The sequence below is a fragment of the Lithobates pipiens genome, unplaced genomic scaffold, assembly GCF_037356315.1.
Source record: "Lithobates pipiens isolate NorthernLeopardFrog02 unplaced genomic scaffold, aLitPip1_a1.2 Scaffold_16, whole genome shotgun sequence".
Taxonomy (NCBI): Eukaryota; Metazoa; Chordata; class Amphibia; order Anura; family Ranidae; genus Lithobates; species Lithobates pipiens.
Window position 1 is genome coordinate 435,965,672 of NW_027507748.1, and position 23,452 is coordinate 435,989,123.

At 42.5% G+C, this 23,452-nt stretch overlaps 1 protein-coding gene across 5 annotated transcripts in view; it reads right to left on the reverse strand.

Annotated features, from left to right (window-relative positions):
• TBC1D8 (TBC1 domain family member 8) overlaps positions 1-23,452 on the reverse strand; it is a 117,537-nt gene that overhangs the window by 52,385 nt on the left and 41,700 nt on the right. For all 5 annotated transcript variants that reach the window (XM_077482643.1, XM_077482646.1, XM_077482645.1 and 2 more), the window contains one exon: positions 17,965-18,205. In XM_077482643.1, the coding sequence (XP_077338769.1) occupies positions 17,965-18,205 (241 nt within the window). The remainder of the gene's footprint in view (positions 1-17,964; positions 18,206-23,452) is intronic.

Sequence of the window (23,452 nt, forward strand, 5' to 3'; positions counted from 1 at the left end):
GCAATACAGGTACAGGATTATTTTTTACCTTAATGCAGAGAATGCATTAGGGTAAAAAATGTATAGGCTCTAAAACCACTTCAAAGGCCTCTCTGACCCCTTCCTTCCACCCACATCCCCTTTTGAAGTTACCTGAACCTTTAAAAACCACCTTAAAGTAGAATTAAAAGGTAAAAATTGGCATTAAAAAAAGGCATTACATTAAAGGAATTTCTGAGGGCCCCTCGGGTCACCAGAACTAGTGTCTCTATTGCAAGAATTCCGCTATAACTGTTTTGAGGACAACACAAAACTTGGGACTTTTTTTTTTTTTACTTCCACATTAATGATAACGGTAAACAGGACAACCAGATAATGTGAATATCACTAATAGCAGCACAGACAGCAATAAAAACCTGACAGTGTTCTAATCCATGGGCAAAAAAAAGTTTTTACCTTTAGTTACTTTAAATTTAGCCTTTCACCTTAACTCCAATGCACAATTAACCAAAATGGTAAATTTTGCCAAAATATCCAGATGTTTTCCACAACTTTCTGTAAACCAAAAAGTCTCAGTTTTACTCAATTCTACATAGTACAAGTACTATTGTATATGATTACAACTTTATGCATTTGCTTTTTTTTGCCTGATGGTTTGCTTAATCAAAAAGTGCCACATAATGTATTCCAGAGTAGAAAGTGTTACAAGTATGCAGAGGCCATTACAGACTGGAAAACATTAGCACACTCTTTTTGCACTACATCAAACTTCATTATACCACTTTAGTCCATTTGCAAATCCTGACCCAGATGTACCATGTAATATCAATCTGAGATTAAAGAGAAGAAAAAAAACGAGAGGATGGAAAGTCAATAAGCAGCAGGATGCCTATTAGCCATAATTATTTTGTACTCATGTGCTGTGCTTGAAGAATATTTTTAATGACTAATAAAGATAGATGCTTTAAATATTTATGTGTGTACAGAATTGGATTGCTGGGAAGAGCAATCACAGGAAGTCTTTCAGACAAACTGAACACCAGAAAAAGACTACACAGCTCAATAACACATACACAAACAAATTGATCAGTATTGATAAATTATTTCACAAACTGACGGGGCTGTGCTTTGCTACACCATTTACTTAACAGTAAACATAAGTATACACTGAAGGAGGATACATGATGTTGATACAAATGGTTGCTTTAACCACTTGACCACTGGGCACTTAAACCCCCTAACTAACCAGACCAATTTTCAGCTTTCAGTGCTCTCACATTTTGAATGACAATTACTCAGTCAGGCAACATGCTACCCATAGGATTTTTTTTGTTGGTATGTGATCACCACAGGGGTTTTTTTTTGTGTGCTATAAATGAAAAGAGACCAAAAGATTTGTAAACAGTAAACATTTTTCTTCTCAGTTTGGTTTTAAAATTTATCAAATTGTATTATTATTATTATATTATAATTATATTATAATTGTATACGGCCACATATCTTTGGTAAAAATAACCCAAATCAGTATATATTATTTTGTCTATGTGAAAGTTGAGTCTACAAGCTATGGTGCCAATCATTGAAAATTGATCTCACCTGATCACACCTGATGAATGGCCTATCTCATTTCTTGAGACACTAAAAAGCCAGGAAAGTACAAATACCATCCCCCCACCCCCCACCCCAAATGACCCATTTTTGGAAAGTAAGCAATAAACCAGTAAAAAAGGTATTTAGTAAGAGGTATTGTGAGTTTTTTGAAGTTGTAATTTTTTCCCACAATTCTTTGAAACATGAAGATTTTCTTTTTTTTATTCCCCCCACAGAATTGTCATATTAACAGGTTATTTCTCTCACACAGCATATGCATACAACAAATAATACTCCAAAACACATTCTACTACTCCTCCTGAGTATGGCGATACCACACGTGTGAGACTTTTACACAGCCTGGCCACATACAGAAGCCTAACATGCAGGGAGCAATGTCAGACGCTCTAGGGACATAAATTACACATTTCATTTTTTGACTACCTTTTACACTTTTGAAGGCCCTGGAGCACCAGGACAATTGAAGCGTCCAAAAAAGGACCCCATTTTGGAAAGTAAACACGCCAACGTAAATTCTATAAGGCATAATGAGTCTTTTGAACATGTCATTTTTTCCCACAAGTTTTGGGAAAACGTGGAAAGAAAATTAAAACACTATTTTATTTTTTTACAGAAAGTTGTCCATTTATAAGATATTTCTAACACATAGCATGTACATAGCAACAATTACACCTCAATATATATTCTGCTACTCCTGAGTATGGCAATACCACATGTAGGAGACTTTTCCATAGCCTGGCCACATAAAGTGGCCCAACATGCAGGGAGCACCATCAGGGACATACATTTCAAATCTAATTTGACTACCTATTACACTTTTGTGATTCACTGATAGGCACTGTGGTAGCAAGGATGTGGCATGGATGAGCACAGATGAGGCATGGATGAACATGAATGAGCCATGCATGGGCATAGATGAGTAAGGATGATCCAGGGACGAATGGAGTGTGGACGAGCCAGGGACGAATGGAGCGCGGACGAGCCAGGGACGAATGGAGCGCGGACGAGCCAGGGACGAATGGAGCGCGGACGAGCCAGGGACGAATGGAGCGCGGACGAGCCAGGGACGAATGGAGCGCGGACGAGCCAGGGATGCCAGGGATGAGCCAGGGACGAATGGAGCGCGGACGAGCCAGGGATGCCAGGGATGAGCCAGGGACGAATGGAGCGCGGACGAGCCAGGGATGCCAGGGATGAGCCAGGGACGAATGGAGCGCGGATGAGCAAGGGATGGATGAAGCGCGGACGAGCCAGGGATGGATGAAGCGCGGACGAGCCAGGGATGGATGAAGCGCGGACGAGCCAGGGATGGATGAAGCGCGGACGAGCCAGGGATGGATGAAGCGCGGACGAGCCAGGGATGGATGAAGCGCGGACGAGCCAGGGATGGATGAAGCGCGGACGAGCCAGGGATGGATGAAGCGCGGACGAGCCAGGGATGGATGAAGCGCGGACGAGCCAGGGATGGATGAAGCGCGGACGAGCCAGGGATGGATGAAGCGCGGACGAGCCAGGGATGGATGAAGCGCGGACGAGCCAGGGATGGATGAAGCGCGGACGAGCCAGGGATGGATGAAGCGCGGACGAGCCAGGGATGGATGAAGCGCGGACGAGCCAGGGATGGATGAAGCGCGGACGAGCCAGGGATGGATGAAGCGCGGACGAGCCAGGGATGGATGAAGCGCGGACGAGCCAGGGATGGATGAAGCGCGGACGAGCCAGGGATGGATGAAGCGCGGACGAGCCAGGGATGGATGAAGCGCGGACGAGCCAGGGATGGATGAAGCGCGGACGAGCCAGGGATGGATGAAGCGCGGACGAGCCAGGGATGGATGAAGCGCGGACGAGCCAGGGATGGATGAAGCGCGGACGAGCCAGGGATGGATGAAGCGCGGACGAGCCAGGGATGGATGAAGCGCGGACGAGCCAGGGATGGATGAAGCGCGGACGAGCCAGGGATGGATGAAGCGCGGACGAGCCAGGGATGGATGAAGCGCGGACGAGCCAGGGATGGATGAAGCGCGGACGAGCAAGGGATGGATGAAGCGTGGACGAGCAAGGGATGGATGAAGCGTGGACGAGCCAGGGATGGATGAAGCGTGGACGAGCCAGGGATGGATGAAGCGTGGACGAGCCAGGGATGGATGAAGCGTGGACGAGCCAGGGATGGATGAAGCGTGGACGAGCCAGGGATGGATGAAGCGTGGACGAGCCAGGGATGGATGAAGCGTGGACGAGCCAGGGATGGATGAAGCGTGGACGAGCCAGGGATGGATGAAGCGTGGGCGAGCCAGGGATGGATGAAGCGTGGGCGAGCCAGGGATGGATGAAGCGTGGGCGAGCCAGGGATGGATGAAGCGTGGACGAGCAAGAGATGGATGAAGCGTGGACGAGCAAGAGATGGATGAAGCGTGGAAGAGCAAGGGATGGATGAAGCGTGGACGAGCTGGATGAAGCGTGGAAGAGCAAGGGATGGATGAAGCGTGGACGAGCAAGAGATGGATGAAGCGTGGACGAGCAAGGGATAGATGAAGCGTGGATGAGCAAGGGATGGATGAAGCAGATTGAGCATGGATGAGCCAGGGATGGATGGAGCATGGATGAAGTATAGATGGGCACATGTGGAGCATGGATAGGCCAGGTATGCAGCAAGGATGTGCACAGATCAGCACTGTGGGCACTCCAGAGACAGCCCACAGCGCTGCTGCACCCGGCTGCCTCTTGGTACAGTGTGCGAGGAGAGGGGGAGGAGCTGCACTGGACAGGCTCCGGTTTGTTGACAAGTGATCAATCCGTCACTGGTCAGAGCGATTACGTGGTAAAGGGCCGCTGTCATTGGCCCTTTACCCCGTTGCGTTATGCGCCAGGTCCGGAGGACCCAACGGTCAAAGACATTCCCGAGTGCGTGCAACTCTTGAGGACGTCCATGGACGCCCTCCCAGAATAAGCTGACCGCGCTGTAGCCGTCTTTTGGCTATGGCTCGATCAGGCATGTGGTTAAAATGAACCCATCGCATTACTGCTAAGGAGGTAACCATGTCACTGCCTGAAATAATTTGTACGAATGCACTTAATTCCCTAGGGGCTACTTGTAAAGTCTTACAATATACTGGTTTAAAAGGAGAAGTACAGCCAAAAATACTCATTTGACTGTACTTCTATGGATCACAGGGGCGCAGTTCGTTTTCCACTCCTGTGATCCGTTTCCAGCAGACAGCGGGCTGAAATCCACTGACGGCTGATGTCACAGAGCTGGTCCAGGCGTGGAAAGATCGTGACCATTTGTTCAGGATCCGCCCACATGCCTGAACCAGCACCCGGCTCAGCTTCTCAGCGAACTGCTGATAGCCTGAGCTGGCTGTTCGCACCCCCTCCACAGCCCAACATGCCAGCGAGTGTGGGGGGGGGGGGGGGAGCAGAGAGCCGGTGACTGACAGTCACCGGCTCTCTCCTCACAGAGTGTGAGCAATCAGCAGTATTTAATTGCTCGGTTGTGTTAGAGCTGGCGGGGGGGGACAGATGAATCATCGGACCAATGCTGCATCCAGCTAGGAAAGAAAAACAAATCCCATACTTCTCTTAACTAAAATTGACATCAACTTACCACCAAATTATTTTAGGCAGTAATGCCAGCCAGCAAAGTTCCTTAAACTTTGCACAAATATACACCAGAAAAAAATTATATCAAGTAGCTGACCTTAGAACAGAAGTGTCAGAAAACAGAAAATATGCTTTTTAAACACGTTTGTCTCACTTGCCACAAACAAATGTGTAATTCTGTTTAACAATTTTACAAATTAAAACGGAAGATAAGGCTAAGAACAATTTGTGTTAAAATGCTTGAACCCCCTCCCTCACCTATCCTGCTATGCAAGTGTAAAAACAGCAGTGTATCTTGAACCTTTTCTTCACAGAATGGGGGCTAATCAGGACAGAACAGGACCATTAGCTGGTACATGCCATAGTAATGGTCTACTGTTCTTCCCAACTAACCCCTCCACTTCACTCCCTAATCTCCAAGCAGAATTTTCTATTTATCTTCCTAGTTAAACATCCAAATTACCTATGAGAATTCAGAAGCCCTTAATATTTCCCCCTCGCCACGATCATGGCACAATGGGAAGAAACTTTCCCTTTAAATGGTTAGATACAGCAATATAATTTAGGAATGGATATGCCCAGAGACTTATATAACACCTATGCAGTCAACTCCCCACAAAAATCAAGGAAATGGCATTTAGGCCACTTTTTGTGGTTTGGTGTATCATATTATAGATGAATATACTACCTCAGATACTGAACCTTATGCAGACACTTCTGGTTTATATCCCTAAAGAGTTCCTAAAAGATATGAATGCCATATTTCTCCACTTATTATGGGCCAGAAATCCTTGAGACGCAAGCCTCATCCACAATGGAGGTTTTTACAGCTGCTGCTTTTGGCTTCAGACTTTTTTTTCTGCAGCCAGTAAACTCCCCAGCACGTTATCCTATGTGTCCATGCACACATAGGCTGTTATCAGCATTTTTTGGCAGGGGTATTTTCCGTCAGGAAAAAAAAAAAAACGGTCCAGGACTAACCTATTACAACAGTGGTCATCAACCCTGTCCTCAGGGCCCACTAACAGGCCAGGTTTGCAAGATAGCTGAATTAAATCACAGGTGATATCAATTGCTGCTCAGTGATTGCAGTATTCTAGTCTGCATCTCCTCAAGGTAATACATAAAACCTGGCCTGTTAGGGGGCCCTGAGGACAGGGTTGATAACTGTACCACTGTATTACAAGACATTTTTATGGTCCAGTTTATTGAGGACCCGACTAGGAATGACACTTTGCTGGACCTGGTAATCTCATACCATTCAGAGCTTATTACCAATACTCATATAAAAGAATATCTGAGTAGCAGTGACCATAACATGATTTCATTTAATGTTAGCTGTAAGCAACAAACACATACGGGTAAGATAACAACACTTCACTTTAAGAGAGCAAATTTTCCAAGGATGAGGGCTGCTCTCCAGGACTTAGACTGGGAGGGAATATTGACATTGATGAACAGAAATGGAAATTTTACAAAAAACACTGTGAGCTCACTGCAAAGTATATTCTCATGGGTAATACGTTTAAAAGGCTAAAAATAAAACCTATGTGGCTCACGGCCAAAGTTAAAAAAGGTATAAATAATAAGAAAAGAGCTTTTTAAAAATATAACAATGGCGGAACACTGTTGCCGTTTGAATGTTACAAAGACTATAACAGAATATGTAAAAAGTAAATCATGGACGCAAAAATTTAAAACGAACAGATTGCAAAAGATAGTAGGACAAACCCAAACAATTCTTCAAATATATGAATAGTAAAAATGTCAGGTCATGTAGGCCCTTTACAAAATAATCTAGACTGGACAAATAAAATATAAAGGAGCATGAGGGAGCTCATGTCCATAATGGGGGTGGTAGTGACACAGCCCCAAATGATCTACAATGACTCAAAAGTGATATGGTCCAGAAATATTTAGACAGAATAAAGGTGGAAAAAAGCACCTAGCCCAGATGGCATCCACCCACGGATCATAAAAGAATTGAGCTTTATCATTTCAATGCCATTGTTTCTAATTTTTAGAGACACATTAACGACTGGAATGATACCACTGGAGTGGCGTAGGGCCAATGCGTTGCCCATATTTAAAAAGGCATCAAGGGATTACATAGTTCGTAAGATTGAATAAAGACACCATCCATCCATCCAGTTCAACCCGAGTGTCTACAATTGTCCCTATCCCTGTACATTGTACACTCACATTGGTCCCTACTCTCAAGGAGCCCACAATCCAAGGTCCCCATTCATATACTAGGGCCAATTTTGGACAGAGGCCAATTAATGTACCAGCATGTCTTTGGAGTGTGAGAGGAAACCCACGCAGGCACAGGGAGAACATGCAAACTTCAGGCAGGTAGTGTCATGGTTGGGATTTGAACCAGTGACCCTTTTTACTGCTAGGCGAGAGTGCTAACCACTACAACACTGTGCCGCCCACATACATGAGTTCTTGCTGGAAAAAAATATTTTAAGCAACAGGCAGCATGGGTTCATGAAAGACAGAAGTTGTCAAACAAACCTGATTTCTTTTTATGAGGAGGTAATTAAAACCTTGGAAAGAGGGGTTGCTTTGGACGTGGTATACTTGGATTTCGCAAAAGCTTTGACACAGTTCCCGACACATGGCTAAAGTCTACATACTTGGAAAGATCAGTTTGTAAACAGATAGAAAACTGGCTAAAAGACCCAATTCAGAGAGTAGTGGTTAATGATTCTTACTCTGAATGGTCAAAGGTTATCAGTGGTGTACCCCAAGGTTCAGTTTGGGACCCTTACTTTTTAACATCTTTATAAATTATATAGGGTTTGGGATTATAAGTACCATTTCAGTCTTTGCAAATGACACCAAAACTATGCAATGGAATAAAGTCCTTACAGGATGTCTCCAACTTACAAGCCGACCTCACTGCACTGTTTAATTGGGCAAATGTCAGGGCTGGGCTCTCAGCCCTTCTTTCTCTGCTCAGCTGTCGGTCAATTGCCAGTACTCATCATTCCACAGTGGCTCACCTGTTAATCATCTCCTGCTCGTCAGTCAAGCCCACAGCCAGCCCCTTCCGGCTATTTAAACTGCCTGGTTCATTTAGGCCTCTTTCACACGGGGCGGATCAGTAATGATCCGCCCCGTGAAGATCCGCTCGCTCAGCGGGGATCGCTCCGTTGTCCCCGCTGAGCTGGCTGCGGACAGGGCGGTCTCCGCACAATGTGCGGGGACCGCCCTGTCAGCACTCCGCTCTCCTCTATGGGGATCGGACGAGCACGGACCGTGTGTCCGTGTTCGTCCGATCCGCTCTGCAAACGGATAGAAAAATAGGATTTTCCTCCGTCTGCAGAATCGGACTGTTGAGGAGGCGGACGAAATCGGGTGTCTGCGGATGCTCATCCGCAGACACCCGCTATCCCATAGGGATAAATGGATGTCCGTATTTCATCCGCAAACGGATGGATGAAATACGGACATACCATCAGCATGTGTGAAAGGGGCCTTAATCAATTTTATCATTTTCTGTATCCGTTTATTTCATGAGTCCTGACAGCAATTATGTGGCAAATGAGGTTTAATGTTAATAAATGTATAGTTATGCACTGAGGCTAAGAATATGCATGCATCATACATACTAGGGGGGGAGTACAACTGGGGGAATCCATAGTAAAGTATGATTTAGGGGTTTTGGTAGATCATAAGCTTAATAATAGAATGTAATGCCAAGCTATGGTTTCCAAAACAACCAAAGTCCTTTCTTGTATTTAGCAAGGTATGGACTGTGGAGAGAGAGATATCATTTTGCCCCTGTACAAATCATTAGTAAGACCTCATCTGAAATATGCAATTCAGTTTTGGGCACCAGTTCTCAAAAAAAATATCAGGGAACTGGAGAAGGCGCAAAGTGCAACCAAACTGATCAAAGGGATGGAGGAGATCAGCTATGAGGATACATTAGATGAATTGAATTTATTCTCTCTTGAAAAGAGGAGATTAAAGCGGGGTTTCACTGTCTCCGTTTTTTTTTTTTGCATCGTGACAATGATTAATATATGTAAAGATATAACTCACTTGATAATTTTAAAAAGCATTCTGCAGTCCGTTTTCACCACAAAAATAAAGTTATAAAAGTGTATGCTGACGGTTGTCATTTTGCCTGTGGGCATGTTAAGCTCACAGGCATCCTCTTCCGGGACACTGTGCGTCTAATGGTCCAGCATGCACCTCCCGTATCCCTGATCTCACACGTGTGCAGTAATCGGAGCGCCGTTCGCCGCTCATCTTCGGATACTTTTGCAAACTGCTTACCATCCATACTGCGCATGCACTAACCCGACGGGATAGTATTCGACAGGACACCAGCTCACAGCAGCGGCACGGCTCTATTGAAATCCCGCGAGATCTCGCGGCAGGCATTGGCAATGACATGACATGATTGGGAATAATGACAGGAGCTCCCAGGAGTCATTGCAGGTAAAAAGGAAATGATGAAATAGCTGCAGTTGACCCGCCCACATCCGCAGATAAGAGAGACAGGAAGCAAAGAAGGACATTAAAAAAAAAAGGTGCAAAAAAAAAAAAAAAAATCCATTTAGTTAAAAACACATTCATGGCATTTGATTGAGCAAAACATTGAAAATACGATGGAGCTCCGCTTTAAGGGGGGAAATGATCAACATGTATAAATATACAAGTGGTCCATACAGTGATATTAAAAAAAAGAAAGAAAAAAAACCCACTCCTCCTATCTCAGCGCTATGGAATAATAGGTAGCTTCCACACAGGAAATAAACAGATATAAAAGGAATTAATAAGATAAAATACCATTTTCGATCAACGCCCACTTAAAAAAAAGTTGTACATATAAATAATAGATGTAAAAATTTGAAACTCTGAATGAGTAACAAACACCAAAGCGGCGCTCCCTTCAGTATAGCAAAAACTAAAAAAACTGACTGGCTAGTATTTGGTCACCACCATACACGCAAAAATAGTAAACCGGTATATAAACGGATGATGATAGGTGAAAAAAGTCTCTAGTAAACACAGATGGTATATACAGTAGATTTATCGATCAATGAGTGCACCTTTCACCAAAAATTTCTTCCACCATGTGTTCCACACACCCTCAAGGTGTTCAAACGCACCAGAGCCTGGAGGTTAACAGGCCTCAAACAGCATCCAGCAGTAGGTTTACTCCAAATACTCTCTATGGGATGTCTTTATAGGCAACTCCAAAATCCAAGAGCATGGAAAAAAGACAACATAGTATAGTCCTGTTTAACTATTTAAATACCTCAGTAAAATCCAATTTTCAATGTCACTGTGCCAGTTCAGCAGTGATCATATAGCTCAAGGTCAATTGTAAACGAGCTTAAACTAACAGCTCTCCTCAAAGGCTGAATAGACAGAGTGTATTCCTGTGGAGATCGTAATGATCTCGGCGTCCAACACTTCCTCCTTCCGATTCAGCTCTCTGGGTCCTGGAACACACAGCGTCGTGACGTGGTTTCCGGTCGCCGTAAGATCACACTACGCTCTGACACATTTTGTCATTACGACTTTATCAAAGTGCGTGGTCTTACGGCATGGCGTCCTGGTATTCATCTATGAGGCATGCAATTGGAATTAACCAACTACACGCCCACAGCCGTCATTTGCTTAAGGTGCACAGCAATAGCAGTTTATCGGATAGCGTTACTGTCAATATCATGCTAATAAGTGAATACCAATGACATTGAGCTATAGATCTTTACTATATATATGTATATATAAACACATTATGCAATCGCAATTATACTTAATAAAACCGTTTAGCTAATATTCTATCAGAGATATATGTGTGTGTGTATATATATATATATATATATATATATATATATATATATATATATACACACACACATACATACATACATACATACATACATACACACACACACACACACACACACATATATATATATATATATATATATATACACACACACACCCATTTACACACACATATATACACATCTCTATCTATATACACATACATGATCATCAGGTTTCCAAAATTCATGTGAACCATATATATATAAAAGACTAAATTAATACAACTCTAGACTCGAGAAATATAATAAAAATAAAAAACAGATTAAAATGTTTGTTAATAGGTGTATTACTGTGACTACGGTTGGGACTAACATCACCCCATTACAAACCAAACAACTTTTTATATGTGAATAAACCCATAGATACAACTCAATATGGAGGAACCTGAGTTCTCTACATAAAATTATTACATTTAAAAAAAATATACTTTTTTAAAAATTAATAAAAAGAAATGTAAAAAAAAAAAATTTAAATTTCAAAAGCACAGACATGCAGAAACATATTTTTCCCTTAACTCCATATTTCATATCAGGGCCTAACTATGATGCTATAGAAGGTAAAAAAATATTTAGTAAACCTTCAAACGTTATTTGATTCTTCTGACCAGTATACTTGTATACAATTATACCCAAAATTGTACTACAATTAATAATCACTTCTAATGCAATTTAAATCAAGTTCTATAATCAGCCCTTTCGGGCTGAGTGTATCAGTCAGAAAAATCAATTGGGTTTCTCTTTTTGAGAGCTCCCGCACCAAAATTACAGCCCCTCCATGCTGGTTTAATATGATATATACCCCAAAATAAGAGGCCAGATGGATCTTGGCCATGATGCAACTTAAAATGAAGGGATACATTATGGTCCTTAAAACCAACAACAATGTTATGCATGTGTTCAGCAATTCTAATCTTTCTATACCTGTTTACTATTTTTGCATGTATGGTGGTGACCATATAATAACCAGTCAGTTTTTTAGTTTTTGCTATACCGAAGGGAGCGCCGATTTGCTGTTTGTTACTTATTCAGAGTGTCAAAGTTTTGCATCTATTATTTATAGGTCCATATAGTGAACTTGGTGTTCAGTTATTCACTTTAAGCTGATCACAGAGGCCAAAAGGGGCACTCTTTACATCTAGAGGAAAAAAGATTTCAGCTCCAAATACAGAAAGGTTTCTTCACAGTAAGAGCTGTGAAAATGTGTAAGACTCCCTCCAGAGGTGGTTCTGGCCAGCTCAGTAGATTGCTTTAAAAAAAGGCCTGAATTCTTTCCTTATTGTACATAATATAGCTAGGTACTAACATTTAAAGGTATAGTTGATCATGGGAAAATCTGATTGCCTCTTGGAGGATCGGGAAGGAATTTCGCCTTTCTCTGGATCAACTGTGGCTGAAGGATTGTGTATATGGGATTGTATGATTTATTTATTTTTTGGTTGAACTATATGGACTTGTGTCTTTTTTCAACCGGACTAACTATCCAACTATATAGCACATTTTAAGAGGAGTCTTGTCTATTTGGCGTTTATCAGTGTTTCTGAGCCATAAGATTACGTGGGAGTATAGTTTTGTTAAAAAAAAAAGCTAAAAAAACTCAATAGCTAAAAAAATACTACTGCAAAAAAGCTGCAAAACTCATTCTACAGCTAACACTACTGCCGTTTTTATAACGTCCAATGTGCATGAGACCTTAAAAGTAATATTTTCTGACTAAAGGACAGATGGCGCCCTGCATTTCCACACATCACGATTTACTTCACAGCAGCTTTTCAGCCTTACTCTGGTGATAGACTGAAGTCACCATGGCCTCAGTAAACACTGGGTGAGGATTGAACAGGCTGCTGCTACTGTTCCATTACATCTACTCCCATGGTGTTCTGATGGAAATCATGCATCTTAAGACACATCTCACTATAGGAACAACTTGGGGAAATATGTAGGAAATATTTTCCATGGGAATATACTGTATCTCTCCAACACCTTTCCCTCTAAAAAAATTCAGGCTTCAGAAACCTGGTACATGCATGGGTTTAATGTGGTTGTAAACCCTTTAAAAAAAAAAAAATAAAGAAAAAAAAGAAAACCTGTAAGACAAAAGGCATAGTAGCTCATTAGGAATTACTTACCTGAGATCGAAGCCCCCGCAGAAGTCCTCGTTCGCCACCTCCAGCGGCGGACATCTCACCCCGGGGGGTTACTTCCGGGTATCGTGGCTCCAGGGCTGTGAATGACCACAGCCGGGATGCACGCGAGAGCCGCAGGTAACGGCACAGTACAACTGAAGCAACGGCACGAACATGCTGTTGCTTCAGTTTGCTTAAGTGTGCATGTGCCAATGATGTCGACACATGCAAATACAGTGATATATATATATATATATATATATATCTCCTTAACCGTGCAGGTTTAGGAGATAACCAGTGTAGCTACAGGAAAGACTAATTATAGGTTTGCTTGTAGTATAAAGTGGTTGTAAAGGGGTTTAAAGACCCCAAGAATTCATTGTTCCTGATAAGTGTGTGTTCACCATCTGTGAACAGAGTTTGCTGTGCCAACACAAATTACAAATCACAAACAACAAGTTAAAGCTCTATCATGCAAAGAAAATGCCATATCTGAACATGATCCAAAAATGCTGCTGTCTTTCCTGGGCCAAAGCTTATTTAAAATGGTCTGTTGCAAAGTTGAAAACTGTTCTATGGTCGGGCGAATTGAAATTTGACAACAATGGGTGCCATGTCCTCTGGAATAAAGAGGAGAGGGACATTCTGGCTTGTTATCAGTGCTCAGTTTAAAAACATGCATCTCCAATGGTAACGGGGTGCATTAGTGCATATAGAATGGACAGCTTACACATCTGGAAAGACAACATCAATGCTGAAAGATATATCCAGGTTTTAGAGCAGCATATGCTTCCATCCAGATGAGGCCTTTTTCAGGGAAGGCCTTGCATTTTTCAGCAGGACAATGCTAAACCGCAACATAATGGCTTCACAGCAGAAGAGTCCGAGTACTTAACTGGCCTGACTGCAGTTCAGACCTTTCACCAACTGAAATATTTGGTGCAGCTTGAAATGAAAAATTCAACAAAGATGACCTAGGACTGTTGGGCGGTTGGAATCCTACAAACATGAATGAGCCAACATTCCTCTATCAAAACTCCAGCAACCGGTCTCCTCAGTTGCCAAACATTTACAGAGTGTTTTTAAAAGAAGAGGGGACGCTACACATGGTATGCATGGCCCTGCCCCAACTTTTAGAGATGTGCTGCTTCCATCGATTTCAAAATTACCTTATTTTTTTAAAGGGTACATTTTCTCGCTTCGGTGATCGTTTACAATCACTTTAAGCCAGGTGAGATGATCACTTGTTCCTTAAATTTTTCATAACTTAATCATCTAAAGATAAAAGTTCCACAAATCACATGATTCAGCATTTCATGCATTTTACCTCCTGTAACCAAGTTTTTTTGCTGAAAGCACAAGCAGAGCAGCAATCTCTCCTGGAGAATTTAGCAAATACCTCACTGACCAAGATTCTATGGGGTTGATTTACTAAGACTGGAGAGTGCAAAATCTGGCTCAGCTCAGAATAGAAACCAATTAGCTTCCAAAGGTTAAAGTGCAAGTTCACCTTTAGAGAAAATGTGTGACCTTACACTGGACCCCATCTCCCCCGGTCCCGATGTACTGGAGTTCTGCAATCCAGACGCGGGCATGCCGCTTTACCAGTCTGGAGATTCAAAATCCCAGCGGCTTAATCTCCTATACATATTGCTTAGCCAGTATGGACCAGAGTGATTCAAATTGGTCAGCACCATCACATGGGTGGGACAGGGGTGGTGGGGAGGTGTTAAGTGTAAGGTCAGATTTTCTGTAAAGATGAACTTATGCCACGTATACACGATCGGAATTCTGGCCAGAAAAAGACCAATGAGAGCTTTTCATCAGAAAAATGCGACCGTGTGTATGCTCCATTGGAATTTAGCTGTCCGAATTTCCGCCAGCCAAAAATTTATAGCATGTTCTCAATTTTCCAGACGGAAAAAAACTTTCGGAAATTCCGATTGTGTGTATGCAATTCCGACATGACAAAAATCACGCATGCTCAGATTCAACTACGAGATGGAAGCTATTGGCTACTGGCTATTGAACTTCCTTTTTCTAGTCCCGTCGTACGTGTTGTACGTCACCGCATTCTAAACGATCGGAATTTGGTGAGACTGTGTGTAGGCAAGACAGCTTGAGTGGAATTCCGTCGGGAAAACCATCAGAGCTTTTTCCGATGAGAATTCCGATCATGTGTACGAGGCATTGCACTTCAATTGAACAAGCTGAAGTAAGAAGCACAGAGGCACCAGATCTAGTTTTAGTAAATTAACCCCTATATCTCACACCCTAGCAATTCAATTTTAAAGGAGATTATGTCTATTGGTCTGAGGCTGTCAAACCAATCCATTGCATTCTATAGGGATCGTAGTACCCAATAATTCGGCCCCGATGGGTAATTCCCAAAAAGATAAATGGACTTATACCTGTCTTGTCTGGATCAGTAGGTATTACACAATGCAGCCTTTCAGTATGTGTGAACAGCATGTGATCATGCAATAGAAGCAGGTCCCGAATGCCACTAAAAGGCATCCTCAGAGGACAAGTTTTATACTGGATTAAATGACCAGCCTGTCTTCGAGGGCTTTCCTCTGCTCTACACTGCAGCAGTCTATCACACGTTACCATTTGCTGTTGAGTGGTATGTATGTAATAGAAAGACTAACATGTAAAAACGTGAAATGAAAAAGCATGAATTCACTTTTCAGATATAGGCGAGGACACAGACAGGCCGATCTGTTAATATTAGTTGCATATACAACACATGGCTTTCTTTAGTGGTTTCTAATAATGTAAAAACCAACCTAGGAGATACATGCATTACAAAATTTGCCTTGGATCCATGGGTTAAGTTGTCTGGTAAAGCAGACATTCCCTAAGACCCATAAAATAGAGGGCCTTCTGAAGGGGACATCTCAGTGATTCAAACACTATGCATTAGGTGCTTCCCAGGCCAAATATATTAAGGTCACCAGAAGATGCAAAGGCCAAAAGATTTTCCTTACCAAACATTCTTCCATTAGACCAGGGGTGCCCAACCTTTTGAAGAGCGAGGGCCACTTAAGCGACTTGGTAACCGGACACAGCCCACTCTACTCTATGGGTCCTCCGATCCACCCTGATGGAAGGGGATTGATCCCCTTCTGTTTTTTGTTTTTTTTGTTTGTCTTTTTTGCAAATCAGATTGGAGGTAGGCGGGTATAAAAGGACACAAATCTGTTTACATCTTCTGTTTCATAGAGTGAATGGAGGGTCCGATTGAGTTAGACCGATTGTGTGAAAGGGGCCTTTCACACTAATGCATATGCCCATGTATACACTGCAATTTTAGTAATAAACTGACCTTTAATAACAGTCTTCCATTCAGGTATCGCCTGCTGTTACTGTCCCCAGCAGAGTGCATTTGGCATCACTCCGCCTGTGGCAAGAAACGGCGCTATACAGGAAGCATCAGCTTATACAGCTCTGCTCCACAACTTCTTGCTTTGCCGGCTTCATTAACAACACAAATGCTCTGGGATGGTGGGTCTGCAACCCATGATCCGGGCTTGCGAATCTGCCATCCCACAGAAGGAGGTCGAGGGCCACTTCAGAGGGCTCCGCGGGCCACTGGTTGGGCACCCCTGCATTAGACTAATCAATCTGGCTTAATGTGCATTTTATGCAATAAGCAGACTGCCCCGGAGATGACCTTATCTTGAGGAAACTATGGAAATTATTTGGGAAAAAATTATTTTGGATGATGCAGTTTTTCCCTCCTAGGTCAACTGGCCAGGGAATATCTACAAAAGTTACAGTGTATACAGATGCAATCCAATTGTTACTGACCAAATTGGATGATAATAAGCTAATTTCTATGGGGGGGGGGGGGGGGGTTTAGAATACATTTTTCCTATATGGTCGAATGCAATTTTTCACAATAATAAGTTCACATCAGGGATATTTACTCAGTCCAAAAAACATGATTAAACATGTGTACTGTGTTTGAAAGGTCATTTATATAAGGATCTTTCAGCAATCTAATTTCTTAACTGCCCTTATGTCTAGGTGTATGTTAAAACTCATGGGCTGTGCCCGTTTTCAAGATCTACTAACTATATTATTTACTCTAGGGCAGTGGTTACCAACCTTTCGGACCACTAAACTCAAAATTTTGAATACCAAGGACCACTAACATGAATTTTACATACAATGCCCCAGCTCTTTGTCCCCCCCCCCCCGGACCACACTGCTGCCTTATACACACACAATGCTCCAGCGCACTCCCCCCTCTCTGCACTCTACATCACACTGCTGTCTTACACAGACTCATCATTGGATCTCATCTCCTTATTCAGCCATGTGTTCAAGCTCTGTACTGCCTCCCACAATCCGACGACGCTGCCATTATAAGTCCCCTTCTTCGCCTCCTGCTCTTTGCACTACTCCCAGCACCTCCCTCTGAGTTCAGAGGAGTCGGAACTACAATGGGAGGCATTAATTAATGTGCATTAATGTGTGCTGAAAGTATTGACTGTCAGCACGCATTGAGAAAAACACTAGAAACAACATTGTATGCTATACATCCGCCACAATGTTGATTTGCAGCAGAACCCCTGGGACCCACCAACATTTTCTCATGAACCATCAGTGGTCCGCGGACCACTGGTTGGCGAACGCTGCTCTAAGAGACCTGCCATCTGAGTCATATTCTTTATCCTTTTTACAATACATCTTACAGTTGTAAATTCTACTGTCATCAAAGCACTTCTCTAGGAGCTCTAGGCTATGTTATGCCACAGCATCACTCAAGGAAAAAAAAATACCTCTTTGTTATTTGTGTGGACTGTTGCAAATTTGGGTCCAGTTCAAATACTTCATTATCCAACAGTCTTCTGACCGTCACATCGGCAAGCTGCTCCATTATTTGAAATACTTCACCGATCTCAAGGAACATGGAAAACTCTCGCTCCTTTCCTCGTGCATGGACCACAATGATGTCTGCCATTAAAACATTGGATGTCCTTTCAAGTTTCTGGACCTCAACCCAAGGGATCGTTATTTTCACTTAGTAAAAAAACAAAACAAAAAATAAAACATGATTGGTGCACTGTACAAATTCACTTTGTGTCATACAACTGTGAAACATGTTCTAGACAGTAAACTACAACAAAACCAACTTGTGAAAATGGAATTAGGGTCACACGGGGCGGATCAGTTCTGATCCGCCCCGTGGATGTCCGTTTGCTCAGCGGGGATCACTCCGCCGATCCCCGCTGAGCAGGGAGATGACAGCTCCGTCTCTGCACACTGCGCAGGGACGGACCTGTCACAGCGCCGCTCTCCCCTATGGGAGATCGGATGACGACGGACCGCAGTGCCCGTCGTCACCCGATCCGATCCGCAGACGGATGGAAAAATAGCTTTTTCCTCCGTTACACTTTTTCGGATCGGAGCGGGTCGGATGTCAGCGGACATGTCACCGCTGACATCCGACGCTCCATAGACCTCTATGGAGCACCCGTTCAGGTCCGCCTGAAAAACTGACAGGCGGGCCTGAACGGGACGTCAGTGTGAAAGAGGCCTAGGCTTTTTTTTCTGAATTTTAGCTTTTTAAGCAATACACATGGAAAATATGCATTATTCAGCTAACCATGCCAGTCTTTCTTAAGCAGCCAAAGACTGCATAGATGATATTTCCTGACCGCTGCTGCACCTGAATACATAAACAGATGGACCACACAGCACTTTAGCCAACATTATTGATACAAAAAAATACATTAATGTCAGATATGGTTTGTAAAAAAATTATGAACATGACAGAGTAAAGAAAACTGCCTTTTTTTTTTAGGGTAGCAATAATAAAATGTAATGTTTGGTCATAAAAAATCCTCTGCATCCTAACACTATGTTTTTGGCCATTTCATTTTTACTTTTACAGTTCATACATTGTTTAGGTAATTTTTTTAATAAATAAAGTGAAACTCCAGTCAGACAGCTAAATGCAGTTAAAGTTATTGTAAAGCTTTCTTTTTTATTTTCTTAAAATAATAAACATGTTATACTTACCTGCTCTGTGCAATGGTTTTGAACAGAGCAGCCCCAATCCTCTTCTGGAATTCTGCACTGGCACTCCTGGTTCCTCCCCCTTTCTGAGTGCCCCGGTAGGAATCGGCTTCTTTTGGGGGGCACTCGTGCATGCTCATTCCCGAGCCTGGCTGTTTGCGTCTATTAAGACACAAAGCAGAGCTCTACCCTGTCCTCTACTCTCTGCTTGCAGCTTTTGACTAACAGCAGTAGGAGCCAATGGGTGTGCTGCTCTCAGCCAAGCCTGTGAGACAGGGGAGAGGGGAGAAGCGCTGCTGCAGACGTGCACAGCACTGGATTTAGATCGGGCTCAGGTAAGTATTAAGCAGCTGGGGGACATGCTACTATTAAAAGATTTTTGACCTGAAAGTGATACTAAAGTACTTGTACTTGATACTTGTTTTTGTTTTTTTAAATAATAAACATAAGCTGTGGGGAGTGTGCCTGGCTACCCCTGGCCTAAGGGCCGGTTCACACAGCGGGCGATGCGAGGCGACACGACTCGCCTCGCCTCGCTCCCGCAAGTCGCCCCCATTCTGTACAATGGAACCGTTCTGAGAGGAGCGACTCGAGTCGCTCCGACTCAGAAAAAAGGTTCCTATACTACTTTCGGGCGACCTCGGGGCGACTTGCATTGACTTCTATACAGAAGTCATTTGCAAGTCGCCGCCGAGGCCGCTGTAGGTCGCGGCGAGGCAAGTCGGAGTCGCCTCGCCTCGCCTGCAGTGTGAACCGGCCCTTAGCCCACAGGAACTGGGGTAACAGAGGTTGTTTATGTGTCCGAAGCTTTTGATATGCATAGCACCTATATTTGACACTGTCTATGTAACTACTGCTTTTTGTTATGTAAATGGATGTAAAACTTTAGTGCACTTTATTTTTTAGAATGTAATGTTATTTGTTTAATACAATAAACATTTTCCTGATTTAAAAAACAAAAAAAAACAAAAAACAAACATATTATACCTACTTGCTCTGTGTAATGGTTTTGCACAGAGCAGCAAAGATCCTCCTCTTCTCGGATCCCACTTTGGAGCTACTGGCCTCTCCCTCCTGTTTTGTACCCCCACAGCAAGCAGCTTGCTATGGGAGCACCTTTGTCAAGCCGCAGCTCCCCGTGTCCATTCAGACATGGAGCTGTGGCCTGGCCCACCCCCTCCCTCTCCTCATTGGCTCACTGACTTTGACAGCAGCAGGAGGCATTGGCATGTCACTGCTGTCTCAGCCAATGAGGAGAGAGAGTCCCGGGGAGCCGAGTCTCTTGTGTAACATCACTGGATCAAGATGGGCTCAGGTAAATATTAGGTGGGCTGAGGGGGGAGCTGCACACAGGTTTCTTTGAGTTTGGTTTTAATAACTGCTGAACGGGTGACAAGTGAGTAGGAAGGACAGACTAGGAGGCAAGATATCTTTGCCCAGAGATTGGCTTTGAAAAAAAAAAAAAAAAAAAAAAAAAAAAAAAAAAAAAAAAAAGACATGACCCCATTTGTTTTCTAATGCGGCAAAGCATGACCAGAAATATGCGTTGTGATGTGCTTAAGTGTGGGTGCATTTCTCACTACTGTAATAGTGCAATGGGTGCATTTCAAGATGGCTTGATTTGCATTTTACCATATGTTACCACATAATTTTTGTCTGAGGGAACCTACATTTTTATATCTTTTGCCCTGTTCAGTTTAGGTCTAGAGGAAAGGCTGGAAGAAAGTAAAACAGTTTGTATTTCTATAAACTGCAAGCAATGTATATTAGTGGATATCATTTTTGTTATAAAGAAACCCTCCAACACACACAATTCATACATCTTTTCTTGTCTTTTCTTATCCCCTGTACAAATCATTAGTAAGACCTCATCTGGAATATGCAGTTCAGTTTTGGGCACCAGTTCTCAAAAAGGATATCAGTGAACTGGAGAAAGTGCAGAGAAGGGCAACCAAACTCATAAGAGGCATGGAGGAGCTCAGCTTTGAGGAAAGATTAGAAGAATTTAATTTATTCTCTCTCGAGAAAAGGAGATTAAGGGGGATATGAGCATCATGGACAAATACATAAGTGGACCATATAGTGAACTTGGTGTTGAGTTATTCACTTTAAGGTCATCACAGGAGGACAAGGGGGCACTCTTTACATCTAGAGAAAAAAAGATATCATCTCCAAATACGGAAAGGTTTCTTCACAGTAAGAGCTGTAAAAATGAGGAATAGACTCCCTCCAGAGGTGGTTCTGACCAACTCAGTAGATTACTTAAAAAAAAAAAAAAAAAAAAAAAAAAAAAAGCCTGGATTCTTTCCTAAATGTACATAATATAACTGGGTACTAACATTTATAGGTAAAGTTGATCCAGGGAAAATCCGATTGCCTCTCAGGGGATCAGGAAGGAATTTTCCCCCCTGCTGTAGCAAATTGAATCATGCTTTACTGGGGTTTTTAGCCTTCATGTGGATCAACTGTGGGCGAAGGATTGTGTATATGGGGTTCTATTTTTTTTCTTTGTTTGAACTAGATGGACTTGTGTCTTTTCAACCTACCTATGTAACTATATTTCAGACTCACGTATATAAATGTTTTTTCTTTAACGTAATGTTCTGTCCATTCCAGGTAAAAAAAAAAAAAAAAAAAAAAGATCCCTGCATGCCATAAAGTTCCAAGCTTCCAAGAACAAAAAAAAAAATACAAAAACAGGTTCTACTGCTTTCTAAAAAGGAGATACTAAACACAGCACTTCAGGGCCTCTCCCTCAAACATAAAGAACAAAGGACAGCTGAATACCTCAATGAATGGATGTTATTGTATGAAAACTGTCAAGCAAATCGTCAGCTAGGGCAGACCTGCTCTTGTGCCAGATTTTTTTTTATAGAGCAACAACCCAGTAAATGCTACTTCAGAAAGAATGTATATGCTAAACACTTCAGAGAAATTATTGAAGGAGAGAGCAAGAAAATACACCATAAAATGCAATAAACGCTAAATTGTAAATCAACTTCCTGGAGTTTGCATGTTCTCCCCGTGCCGTGCCTGCATGGATTTCCTCCAGGTACTCCGGTTTCCTCCTACACTCCAAAGACACGCTGGTATGATAATTATCTCCTGTCTAAATTGTTCCTAGTATGTGTATGGGGTGTATGAATATGAGCTAGGAAACTTATTTTGTAAGCTCCTTGAGGGCAGAGACTGATGATGAGAATCTACAATGTATATGTAAAGCGCTGTGTAAATTGACAGCACTATACAAGTACCTGAAATAAAAGATTAAAAAAAAAAAAAAACATTTCAATTACATGAGGTACTGGAAATTCTTGTAACTTCACTCAGACAAATATTCACATTGCACTCCAAATATGTGTGGAGTGGTCATGTCTATTAGAATGGCTACAAATTCCCATAACTTGAAATTCTTTAAGTTTCAATAAAGATTTGATTCAAAATTGACACACAGACTTAACAGCACTACAGCAGCCCAATCCACCACCAATGTTTGGGGGACCACATGCGATCCCTTATACTCATGAAACTTTGCTATAATTTGCACACATTAACTCCTATAGCCATTCAATACAGCCAAACATGAACTGGCTGAAAAAGCAAGGGGCAGCAGTACAGTAACTACTGTCCACAGTGTAATCATGCAAGGCTTTCACATAACTCCAATGACACCTGAGTAGGGGTCCATTTCAAAGCACAGTGAGGTTTTTATTAAATACACATTTTTTTCTAAGCAGTTAAAGTTTTCCTCTGGATAGCCATCACCAGTGCTCAGTAGCTGCCAGCCGTATGGGCTTTAAACACAAAGCGCTACTTGCAATGAAGTAAATACATACTATCCAACACCTTAACCCTCCCTTGATATTGATGTTTGATTAATAATGAATAGATGGATGTGCTTGGAGAAGACTTTTAGAGCTACATCCATCAACTTGGGAAGACTCTCAACCTAAATACACTCATTAAATGCTTGCATGCCGGTAATCCATGGAACCTTACACTGCATTGATGAAATTGATATTCTTAAGCTGCCCATACACAGTTCAGTTTTTTTGTTCATCTAGGCAGCTGAATGAAAAAACTGAACCTATTCCCCAACCCACACCAATTCCCACATTCTTCCCACCACGCCACTGTATTCTGAGTGCGGGAAAACTCCTCTGCCTTCCCCCCTATCAGAATACACAAATCAACCTGAATTTTCCAGCAGTCCTGTTTGTGAGAAGTTAATAGATTGATTTGCGAACA